Here is a 12,390-nt window from a genome sequence, read left to right on the forward strand (position 1 = left end):
ACATCGAGATCTATATTTAATACGAAAAGCTTATTATGGTCCCAAAAGCCCAACCCGTATAGAGCATATTAGCAAGTTTGGGTATGACTTTTTGGACTAAAACTGGATCAATATTTGATAAGTAAAACAAATACAGAGTACATTGTGAAATTTGAATTGACTTGGCTTAAAAATTATTCACCCCTCAACAATACATTGAAAACAGTTGAATTTGTTTTCACTATTTCCCTATTGGTGTAAGATATGGATAAAGGAAGACCTATCTGATTCATCCCTCTTTGTAACACCCAGGTTTCCTTACTATTTTAAGCTTTTAGCCTAGAATTTCTTGTCATCTCGTGTAAAAAGTTTTTCAGAAAAATCACTACACATTTTCAACTCAAATTGACTCTCATTTGCTCAATGTTTTTGTTTCACTCAAATCCACTTAATTTAATTCTCCTTTTCCAGTTTTTTTTTCTTTTTCTTTTCAAAAAATGATAAATTCACTGTACAATTGATAATAATGTTCTCCAATTCCAGATTACCAAAAATGGCTGATCGATCTTTTCAATTGCACCAGTACACCACTCAATCTTCTGCGAAAACTCGGTACGATTTTATGTTTTATTTACTTATTTCATTATTGATTGATTAAATTAATGATATTTTGTGAAATTGAAGATTAACTTTTATCAGAATGTAAAATTATACGGTTGTATTTTAGGGAAATCTGAAAGAAAGAGCATTGGAAGAAATGATTTTGGTGTCCTGTCATGTCTACTTGTCTTATCTTTACAACATTGATTTTCCCCATACCTTTTACGGAGTACCAATTTCGTGTCATTATTTTATTTTATTTTTTTTAAAATTTTTTTTTTTTTTGGTTCACTTAATTTGCCACACTAGATTTCTTCAATTACAGAGGTAAATTTGGTTAGAACTTGGAACCAAGTTATGGTGATCGGGAATTAGTCATAAATTGAGTCGGGCCGATTTTAAAATTAGATGTTTGATTATTTGTATTTTGAAAATATTAGACTAATTGGCCGATTTAAGGCCAATCTTTGCTAAACTACCAAGTTATAGGATATTAGGTCGATTGAGGCTTATTAGTACTCGGCCCAAACTCCTCATATTATGCTTGAAATCAATAGAGTGTACAAATTTATATTAATGATTTATACATTAAGACCGACTTAATTGATTGTTATCAAATTAAATTAAATGAAAAGAAAGATAAACAAATACACAATTTGAATATTTGGGACCATAAGTTTGATTAAATATTATGCTTAGTAAATACTAGATCAACTCGACCTCTTTAAAAATTATTGGGCCTTTCATTTATAGCTAGTTTAGCCTAAATGTTGTTTAGAACAGGCCAAATTTCGAAATTTTGTTATTGGAGTTTTTTTTTTTTTTTTTACTCCGTATTATTAAAATTTTGAAACTTCAAAAATATTTTCATTCCTTAATTGTCAAAACCTATGTTAAAAAAACTCTTAATTTTCAGTTGATTATTTAGGATGAGACAAAACATAAAAGAATATATGTATACATATCTACAATGCTTTTTTTAATAAACCAATTAATGTACTATCTTCGATTCTTAGGGTCTGTTCTCATACGTTTATTTTCAGTTCAGTTCAGTTTAGTTTAGCTCTTAATTTCTTTCTCTTATAAAATATTCATTTTAATTCAGTTTAGTTCAGCTGAGTTCAGTCAATGAGACACAGACCCTTATTATTTACAACTTTGAAATGTTGCATAAATTGTTAAGCAAAATTGTGTGTAAGTGTAAAATGAATACTGTAGAGAGAGATATATAGGTGTAATGTGTATTTGATGAGAAGTTACAAAGGATTTTTTTTTAATAAGTAATACTCGTATTTAATTAATTTTTTTCGATAAGTATTGCAAATAATATCAAATAGAGATATAAAAAAGTTTGATAGGTTTAGGTTTAGGTGTTAGTGATAGAAGTAACTTTTTACAAGTACTTAAACAAGAAATGATTTTAACTTTTGCAACACATAATAGAGGAGAGAGAAATGAAAGAGAGAGTGAGTGAGAGGGAAAAAGTAGGAAAAATAGTCAACCGACGCTTTTGTTAAATAATCTAAATTTTTGGAGGCAACTATTTGTAAGGCTTCGAACACTCCACATACACCCACTGTCCTTTTATCTTCTCCTTCTTCTTCCCTTCTCCTTTCTCCTCTCTTTTCTCTTCTTTTTTTCTCTCTCCTCTTTTTTTTCCTATCCCCACCTAAAAAAGTCCCTTTTTATTCATTTCTCTCCCTTTTTTTTTTCTTTTCCATTTCATATAAATTTATAGGTCTTTTTATCTCATCATTCCATTAAAAAATGAGAACTCCAACTTCTGATTTTCATTTTTCAAACCATCATGCACAAAATTGACACTCTTTCTCCTTTTTAGGGTTCTTCTTCTTTTCCTTTTTTTTTTGTTGGGTTTTTTTTTTTTTTTTTTAAATTATAAATAAGAGTTAGAGAGAGAGTTTGAGAAAGATAGGCTAAGCTAAAAACTGCCCTTCTTTCTCCTTCTTTCTCTCTCTTTTATTGAGAGGAATTGTAGACAATCTGGGTTCATTTTCTCTTACCCTATTGTCTTCTCTCTCCTCTCTTTCTCTCTATTTCATCATTTTTCTTCATAATTTATTTTATTAAACTACTTACACTCAAATTTATTCAACTATAAGAAGAAAAAAAAAGTGGGATATTTTCATTTTTGATGAATTTTGGAGGATTTCTTGATAGTAGCGGTGTTGGAGCTGACGGTGGTGGGAGCGGGAGCGGAGGTGGCAGTGCAAGGTTATCATCAGACATTCAATATCACAACAACAGCAACAACAACAACAACACTATGCCTCCGGGTGCCATTACTCATCAGCAACAGCAACAACACCAGCAACAACAACAACAACAACAACATTTAGTGGGTCCCAACTCCATTAACAAGTCCTTCTTCAACACCCCTGGCCTCTCCCTTGCTCTTGTACTTTCTCTCTCCTCTTATTTATTTATTTTATTATTACGATAAATAATTATAATATATGGAGTAATAAATGATTTTGTTTGTGTTGTTGGAATATTAGCAAACGGGGATGGAGGGGCATGGAGAGGTAACAGCAAGAGTAACAGGAGATCAAAATTATGATGGAAATGGTAACAATAATGGTGCTGGAGTTAGTAGTATTGGAGTAAGGCGAAGTCGAGAAGACGAACACGAGAGTAGATCTGGTAGTGATAATTTGGATGGTGCTTCTGGTGATGAACAAGATATTGCTGACCTTCCTCCCCGGAAGAAGCGTTACCACCGACACACCCCTCAGCAAATCCAAGAACTCGAAGCGTATGCTTTGCTTTGCCAACTTCTCCTTTCTCATTTACATCTTAGATAACGTTTCGTTGTTATGTATGTGTCGTAATTGTTTTGGTCGACAATAACAATATATATATTTTTTTTTAACGAATTTAGTGTGTTCAAGGAGTGCCCTCATCCTGATGAGAAGCAACGATTGGAGCTTAGCAAGAAGCTTTGCCTTGAGACTAGACAAGTCAAGTTTTGGTTCCAAAATCGCCGTACTCAAATGAAAGTATGTGCAATACTAATCATATACTCATTCGTATCCATTTTCGTGCAACCGTATTAGGATAACTAATGATATTTTTTTTTTAATTTGGTTTATTGTAGACTCAATTGGAGAGACATGAGAATTCAATCTTAAGACAAGAGAATGATAAGCTGAGAGCAGAAAACATGTCAATAAGAGAAGCGATGAGGAACCCAATGTGTACAAATTGTGGTGGTCCGGCAATGATAGGTGATATCTCAATGGAAGAACAGCATCTTCGGATTGAAAATGCTCGTCTTAAAGACGAGTTAGACCGAGTTTGTGCATTAGCAAGCAAGTTTCTAGGCCGACCGGTGTCATCTTTATCAACGTTATCAGCCCCGCCCATGCCCAACTCTTCCTTAGAGCTCGCGGTAGGGAACAATGGTTACGGTCACTTGACAACCGTGACCACCTCATCTTTGCCCTTAGGTGATTTCGGAAGTGGGATATCTAATGCTATGCCTGTTGTTTCACCTACAAAGTCGACCGCGAATGTAACGGGAATGGAGAGATCTTTTGAAAGATCCATGTATTTGGAGCTTGCTTTGGCTGCAATGGATGAACTGGTTAAGTTAGCTCAGACCGATGAGCCGCTTTGGTTAAGGAGTATGGATGCCGGAGGGCGGGAAGTATTGAATCATGAAGAGTATAATAGATCTATTACATCTTGTATTGGTTTAAAGCCTAATGGTTTTGTCCCTGAAGCTACTAGGGAGAATGGTATGGTCATCATTAACAGTTTAGCCCTCGTCGAAACCTTAATGGACGCGGTGAGCCCTTACTTAAATTACTCGCATTTGTAAGTTATAACATTTGTTTTGAGTACAGTGTGATCGTTAGTTGAGGACTAATAATAAGCTCGGATTTGTTGATAGAATCGATGGGCGGAGATGTTTCCTGGCATGATTGCTAGGGCGTCAACAACTGATGTTATATCTAGTGGAATGGGAGGAACTCGAAATGGTGCACTTCAAGTGGTAATTAGACTAATTACCATTGTTAATCTAACTGCTTAATGTAGTATATTAGTAGTAGAAATTGAGATTTTAATATATTTTATTTTGGTTAGATGCATGCTGAGCTTCAAGTGCTATCACCATTGGTGCCGGTTAGGGTGGTGAACTTCCTACGGTTCTGCAAGCAGCACGCCGAGGGGGTGTGGGCGGTTGTCGATGTGTCGATCGACTGCATCCGAGAAAGTTCCGGTTCACCGACATATGTTAACTGCAGGAGGCTTCCCTCAGGGTGTGTTGTACAAGATATGCCAAACGGGTATTCTAAGGTACCCACTATACTAATAGTAGTAGTAATGATATTATTACGCCTTAATTAATCACAATTTCACACAGCATCTAATTGTGTTCCTTAACATGATGATTGAAATACAAGTATAGAAGTTAATTACAATATTGATTGAGTTGATCCCAAGTTGGGTGTCCTTTCCACTTTAGCTTTTAATGATACTTAGTTGCAACTGCAATTTCGGATTTCATGCTGGTTGAACCATCTATTAATTGTTGAAAGCAACGTACACATGTAGTCATTATCGATTCATGATAGTTATATTTGCATTCCCGAGCTTAAGTTGGAGTTCATGCATCTATGGATCTTGTTTGTCGGGTGATTAATCGCTTAAACACCAGGGCCTTGATCACGGTTTTCGTTCCGAGGAATTAATTAATCAAGGTTCTTCTTATTTAAATAAGAGTTAGATGCTTCTTTTGTGCCATATATATTGCTATCATCAAGTTTCGACAACTCCTTGTTTAATGCTTAAACATGATTATTACTATTTTACACGAATTCGTACGTCAGCAGATCGAGGTTACAGGCATTGTTTAATGAATAGAAGCCTCTATTTATCCGTATTTTCTGAACCTTGAACACATTAATTTCTTTATATCCTATACATATTAATGCCTTGTAATCCACAAACATAGGGTCATTAAACTATACATTTGATGTTTCTATTCTGATTCCCTTGATTATTTTTATAATACAAGCTTTAATTTCTGTGTTGTTTTAGCTGCTTACTGAAGACTTTGTAGTCAAAACTACAAGACTGTCTACTTTGTTCTCATCTTACTATACTATTTATCTGCTGCTTAATGCTTAAATTATGTCCAAATCTCAATGACAACCTGTTCTTCGGCTCGAATCGCCTTGATTTTCTTTATTCTTGTATTATACAGAGACGAATCTTAAGCTATATCCAAGATTTTAGCATAATATATTGTCTTATCATATCTTTATTTTAATATCCAATTGCCCTTATATTGTTTTTTTGAATAATGTACTTTGTAGTTTGTAGTGATATTATTTTTTAAGTGTTTGATAAATTTGAATTATCAAATTCTTCTATTCCACTGCTTCTCCCTCACTTGCGCCGTCTCTAGTGTTTCTTCTGTCAGAAGTCTGACTGCATCGCATTGAACCATATTTTGTCCCTTTCAACTTCGTAATTTGACTCTAATTCTACGCTTAAGCTAATTAAATAAGTGATTAGCTTACTGCAAACTTGTCTCCGTAGGCACGATAATTAACTGGTGTTTAACAGTCTTTATTAGCTTGATATGCAAGATGGTTATGATTTTTCATTTATTAACTCGTCGATAAATGATGGTTTAATTTGTAACACAGGTTACATGGGTGGAGCATGCAGAATATGATGAGAGTAGCGTCCACCTGCTCTTCCGGTCATTAGTTAGCTCGGGTATGGGCTTTGGTGCTCAAAGATGGATCACCACCCTTCAACGACAATGCGAGTGCCTTGCTATTCTCATGTCCTCTAACATACCATCAGGAGAACACACTGGTATAGCACAAGAGTGCCATTATCTATTTGGTGTAATTATTATCATAATTATCATTTAATCTTATTTACAAAGTGTTGACCATTATTTATGAATAAAATGACAGCTATAACGGCGAGTGGGCGTAGGAGCATGTTGAAGTTAGCACAAAGGATGACCAACAATTTTTGCGCGGGTGTTTGTGCATCCACGGTGCACAAATGGAACAAGCTCAACATAGGCAACGTCGATGAGGACGTCCGGGTTATGACTCGAAAGAGCATCGATGACCCGGGTGAGCCCCCGGGTATAGTACTGAGTGCTGCAACTTCAGTATGGCTACCTGTTTCCCCTCAGAGACTGTTTGATTTCCTGCGTGATGAACGGTTGAGGAGCGAGTGGGACATTTTATCCAACGGTGGACCCATGCAAGAAATGGCCCACATTGCCAAAGGCCAAGATCAAGGCAACTGCGTCTCTCTACTCCGCGCTGGTGTATGTCCCCTCTCTTTCCCTTCGCCTCTAAATATTATTCTTACTTTGACGGTAATTATCTCATAAAAAAATTCTAGTTATGGAGTGGTGCTTTTTTTTTACTTTGGGTATGCATAGAAGTATAGTGTATGATCATAATGCTGCAAAATTTTGCATGGTACGTTGAGATCTGGAATTGTGCCTGTGTCTTGGAGTGAAAGGTCAAAAAAGGAGATTTGTCATTTGTATGGTAAAAAGGTGTATTTGGATCATAAAATTGGAAGCATATGATAAAGGACATGTTACTTTGAGACAGATATAGGGACCAGCTTTTTTAATCTATACATATACACTTCATTTTTTTTTATTTTATGAGAAAAGTCAAAATGTTTGGACTTTTTTTTTTCCTTGTTTTATTTCATGTTTTTATGTGGGACCACTTTATGACTATTGGCCATTCAATTTTGACTCTCTTTTCATGCAGTAGAGTAACTAGTACGGAGTAAATGTTGTTTTGATGAAATTCCTAACTTTAGTATAGTGGCATTGTTATGTAAATATGATAAAATTTGATTGAGGGTATTTTTGTCTTTTGTTGGTTTACAGGCAATGAATCCCAATCAGAGTAGCATGTTGATCTTACAAGAGACATGCACAGACTCATCAGGGTCGCTTGTAGTGTACGCGCCAGTCGATATCCCGGCAATGCATGTGGTGATGAATGGTGGGGACTCGGCCTACGTGGCGCTTTTGCCGTCGGGTTTCGCTATTGTCCCCGACGGCCCAGGATCACGTGGGCCCTCGAATGGGGGCCCACAAAGGGTAGGAGGGTCCCTCCTTACAGTTGCATTTCAAATCCTTGTGAATAGCCTTCCTACAGCCAAGCTCACGGTAGAATCTGTTGAGACAGTAAACAATCTCATATCATGTACGGTTCAGAAGATCAAGGCCGCTCTTAACTGCGAAAGCTAGGCTGATCCAACGGTGGTAAATCATTCAATCATGGAACTATGGCAGTGGTTATTTGAGTTGCTGTACAAATAAATTTTTTGGTGTTTTTTTTTTTTTTTTGTTGGAAATTACGCTTTTGTAAGGGGTGATCATAAGGGACGGTGAAAATATGAGGGTAAAAATGGAGAAAACTCAAAGAGGTGGGGTGTGAGTCAAGAACGAACCGCGCGTGTTGTGCAAAATCCTTGCTACGAAGGTGGTGGTGAGACGAACCAGCTTGGAGTAAGGGTGGTGGTTCGGGTATTGACTCAAGGTTTTTACCCATATGAGTTTTTGAACTTTTGTTTAGCTGAATTGTAATGGTGTAATTTTGTTATGTTGTCAATGATCAAAAAATGTTCATTGTTACTCTAAGTATGTCAAGGGGTATATTTTATTTTTTATTTTAGAAAATTAAATAGTAGTGAATTCACTAACTATTTTCTCTGATCTTTTTTGTTCTTTTTAATTGGAATCTTTTTACGGGATAAAAAGGTCAAAGTGGAAAGAACAAAAATGATCAGGGTGAATAGTTTGTGATGTGCACTTAACTATGGGATGTTTTGTGTGTATGTAATGCAATTTTACCCCGATTTAGCTTGTATTTTTGGTAAAGTAAATATATTATGGCAAATGATTTTGGGTTGTTTGCAAATTTTTGATGTAAATTGACTCAATTGTGACTTGCTAACCAAATTGGATGAATATTTGAATAATCGCAAATTATTATTATTAATTGAGCTCATGTTTGAGAAATTCAAGCTCACTAGATAGTGAAATTTATTTAAATGATCCTCGCATATGAAAGATTTACAAAATTTTTAAGTCAGGAGTTAACATTGATTTAATAAATGATAGAAGACGTCTAATTAGGAGAAAGATTTGTTCTCTTTGACAAACCTTTCAAAATCTATTACATGTCTCTCCCCTACCTCCATTGCCCTATACTTTTCAATTCATCAATGTGAATAAAAGTCTCTTGTTGAAAAACCCTAACCGTCCCATCAACCAGGGGTGAATGGGTGATCAATCGATCATGGTCGTTGTAGACCAACTTGTATGTAGTGGTTGAAACCGGATATCAAAATAGAAAAATTCGAAGCAAATAAGATCTACTTTATACAATTTTGTATATTCTATGTTACTCACTTACTCTTTGCATACGATTGGTACTACAAACGTGATTCACACATACACACAGATCTAAAATTCATTGACACGCTACCTAGGCCATTTGAACTCTACATCAAAAATTGTTAGTCCCACCATGACACAATTGAGAATTCACAAGTTGAATGGACAAAAATACAAAATGATTATTTAATCTCTGATTTAAGCATGAATGTAGCTTAGTACTCTTATATATAGAGTCATAGACCATAGTCCAATAGGGCATATAGGTAGTAAAATGAGACTAGTACTAGTATACCTAAAACTTGAAACTCTAGTGTGTTAATGATATATTCTTTCTTCATTCCCTTGTAAACTTGTTACTTGTAAGTGGGCACAAGCACAAGTAGCAAATTGCTAGGAATAAGAAACTACTAGTCGTAGTAACAAATAATCCCATAATATAATAATTTATTCATTACAACATTTTGGTAGGAAAATAATTGAAAGGGTAATACTCAAAAATGGGTGGAGTTGATAAAAAGGAAGGAAAAAAAGAGCATTAAATGAAGAGAGAAGATAAAATGGCAACAGATTTGTTAGGACAGCATTTATTGCAATGGCCCTTTATTTTATATTTATTTATTTATTTTAAAAAAAGTGTGGTACTACTAGCTAGTCTAGAATATAGTAGTGAGATGCACAGAAATAGCATGGGAAAAAAGAGACAAAGAGTGTCAGTTTATATGCCCTGTGATGCATTCTTTGGCCGCTCTTAAGGAATGACTGGTGCGCAGCTGCTTTACTTACACACCAACAGGAGTACGTACGTAGCTTTGTAGGAGAGAGAATTGTGAAGCAGTAGCCTACATGGTTAGCCTGCTGTTTCATTTGGGCTCTCCCTCTTATCTTGCAGCCAAACTAAGGTTGTGACTTGTGAACGATTTTGATGGCAGTGAGCCATGCCATGATACTATCAGACCCCTTTGTAATTGATCTTTAACTTGTTAACTAGAGTTGTTTGTTACTTTGATTATACCTCCATATAGACCCATGCATTTTACATGCTAAGGTGTTATGTATGTTATTGACATAGAGTTTAGTATATACATGTCTGTTAATGACTCTATTTTAACCTTTTATGTATTTATAATAAACTTATAATCTTAAAATAATAAGATATGATAAACGGGTCTGGCCCACACTTGACACATCTGTCCACTTTACACGACCAAGGAGGTTCCACCTCAAAACCATATGGCAATGAGGGGTAAGTAGCCCCTTAGCCTTATAAAGTGGACACAACTTTCTTATTTAATTTCTTCAATGTGGGATACACATCCCAATACAATTATACAAACTTTAACTTATAAACTAAACCAATGTGGGACAACACACAACTCACATATGGGTTTTCTAATGGGCTTTACACAATAAACTTTATTTTATTAATACCTAATTAGCAACATATTTCATGATTAAATTTGTTTATAACATGTTACTTAAAGAAAAGGTAAGGTGTTGGGACTTGTTCTCTTCAACTTAATTTCAGTCCAGTTTTTAATATCCTTCTCTTATCAACAATTTATTTCAGTTCTATTCAATTCAGTTCAACTCCAATCAATTCAATTCAGCTCAGAAGAGACCTGTGGTCCTAGCGTCCAGCCTTAATTTGTATTTCACAACTAATATCATTAAAATTCAGCCTTATATATAACATCATACTTGATCATACATTCATACTTAATTAGAATAGAAAGGAAAAAAAAAAAAAACCAATAAGATGCCAAATGTGATAAAATTAAAATTGAATTGGATTGGAGTTAGTCCGATAAATTTCAGCAACTCAAATTCATTTTACATCGTATACTCCATTTAGTATAAAAGTTGAAAATAATAAGCAAGATGGTTAAACAATCCTCTTGAAAAAAAAAGGCTTACTCCATTAAACGAGTTGCCTAGATAAGAACTTTTTCACATCATTTTCATACACTATTTTCAGATGGTTATTGTTAAACAAACCATAAAGTACCTAATACGGAGTATTTAATTTGCCGCCATATGCTTTAGTCACTATTTGAGAAATAGAATATTTGGGTTATTAACTTATTATTCATTGTATGAAGATGCTTTATAATTACAGTATAATGAAATTCAACATCAAGTCTACCCATGCCCTACCTTTATTCTTCGTACCACCTTTTATTTTATTTTTTACAAGATTCTTCGTACCACCTTAGAGAAATGACGTTCAAGAATTATGAGTATACATATGACAACTAAATTCGAATGGTTGGAGGTTATATTTTGAACATAGCACAAACATAGGAAGTGTATATTGGTACAATGTATTTAAATAATGTCCCAGTCTTAAATTCATTAAATTTTTGGTACGCCGTAATAATGGAGCATGATAAATTTGATAATCTTTGTGAAAGCGAGTACATTATAATTATGAAATATGGTGTATTTTGTTGTCTGTTAAGTGGTAGGCAATGACAATCAGTAGTCTCTTGAGATTATAGCTACTCAATAATTCCATCAAGTCTTTAAAGTTAGTTTTCAACTAAAAGGTGATGTATACATGAATTTTGGTATGCTAGAATTGTAACTGATATTTAGGGCTATCGAGATTAAAAGTTTGACAACCAAATTAAACAACTGCTATATATTACTCGGTACTTGTTCTTGTTAGCTGTATACACGCATAGCTTTTAGGTTGCATTTACCAATCTTATACATATATTACGGAGTATTTGGTAAGCAGAAGACCCATCATACAAGGAGAGAATTTCCTCATAGAATGATATTGTTGAAATTCGACCCTTAACTTGGTCATCATACATTTGAAAGTTGGAGAACTAGCTAATAATTGATTTGGCCTCCGATCCTATCTCAAGCATAACTTCTATTAATTACACCTTGTTTTACTTAAAAAAAAAAAAAAAAAAAAAAATACTATGCATAAGATAAAAAAAAAGTAATGATAATTTTGTATAAAAAGTACTAACCACTCTAATCAATTAAGTTCGTTAAAATTTAGTTATCAATAGCCTTCTACGCATAGGAGTACCACTTTACCGGACATGTGACCTTTTTTTTTTCTTGTATAGAGAGCCATAAAGAGCCGTGATGATAGTGTGAATTGTTTAGCATAGTCGTGATTTTGTGAATTTCTTAAACCGTTTAAGTAGCGGTGATGATTATGTAAATTCATTCTAAACCTTTAATTAGCATTGATTCAATCCAATAAATTAAAATCTTTAAATGACACGAGCTTTAATTTGAAGAATCTACAAAAACATAATTGTAAGCTTACTTGCTAGTTGCTACTTTATCTGTCCTTAAATATAACTTTCTTATCTCATTTGATTTTGGCCCACTACATACATGATTTGTAATTTTGG

At 34.4% G+C, this 12,390-nt stretch overlaps 1 protein-coding gene across 1 annotated transcript; it reads left to right on the forward strand.

Annotated features, from left to right (window-relative positions):
* Positions 1-2,071: 2,071 nt before the first annotated feature.
* Positions 2,072-8,528, forward strand: LOC110714638 (homeobox-leucine zipper protein ANTHOCYANINLESS 2-like). Its single transcript, XM_021893189.1, has 9 exons — positions 2,072-2,995; positions 3,096-3,352; positions 3,479-3,596; positions 3,695-4,387; positions 4,493-4,594; positions 4,687-4,899; positions 6,258-6,432; positions 6,537-6,904; positions 7,490-8,528. The coding sequence occupies exons 1-9, from the start codon at positions 2,732-2,734 to the stop codon at positions 7,853-7,855; spliced, it is 2,556 nt and encodes an 851-aa protein (XP_021748881.1). The 5' UTR covers positions 2,072-2,731; the 3' UTR covers positions 7,856-8,528.
* The last annotated feature ends 3,862 nt before the right edge of the window (positions 8,529-12,390 follow it).

This window comes from Chenopodium quinoa, unplaced genomic scaffold (assembly GCF_001683475.1).
Source record: "Chenopodium quinoa cultivar QQ74 unplaced genomic scaffold, ASM168347v1, whole genome shotgun sequence".
NCBI classification, from domain to species: domain Eukaryota; kingdom Viridiplantae; phylum Streptophyta; class Magnoliopsida; order Caryophyllales; family Amaranthaceae; genus Chenopodium; species Chenopodium quinoa.

Excerpts from the sequence above, each read along its gene's own strand:
- LOC110714638 (XM_021893189.1), top strand. The coding sequence starts at position 2,732 with ATGAATTTTGGAGGATTTCTTGATAGTAGCGGTGTTGGAGCTGACGGT. Across the intron at positions 3,597-3,694 it reads ATCGCCGTACTCAAATGAAA|ACTCAATTGGAGAGACATGA; the intron begins GTATGTGCAATA and ends GGTTTATTGTAG. Across the intron at positions 4,900-6,257 it reads TGCCAAACGGGTATTCTAAG|GTTACATGGGTGGAGCATGC; the intron begins GTACCCACTATA and ends TTTGTAACACAG.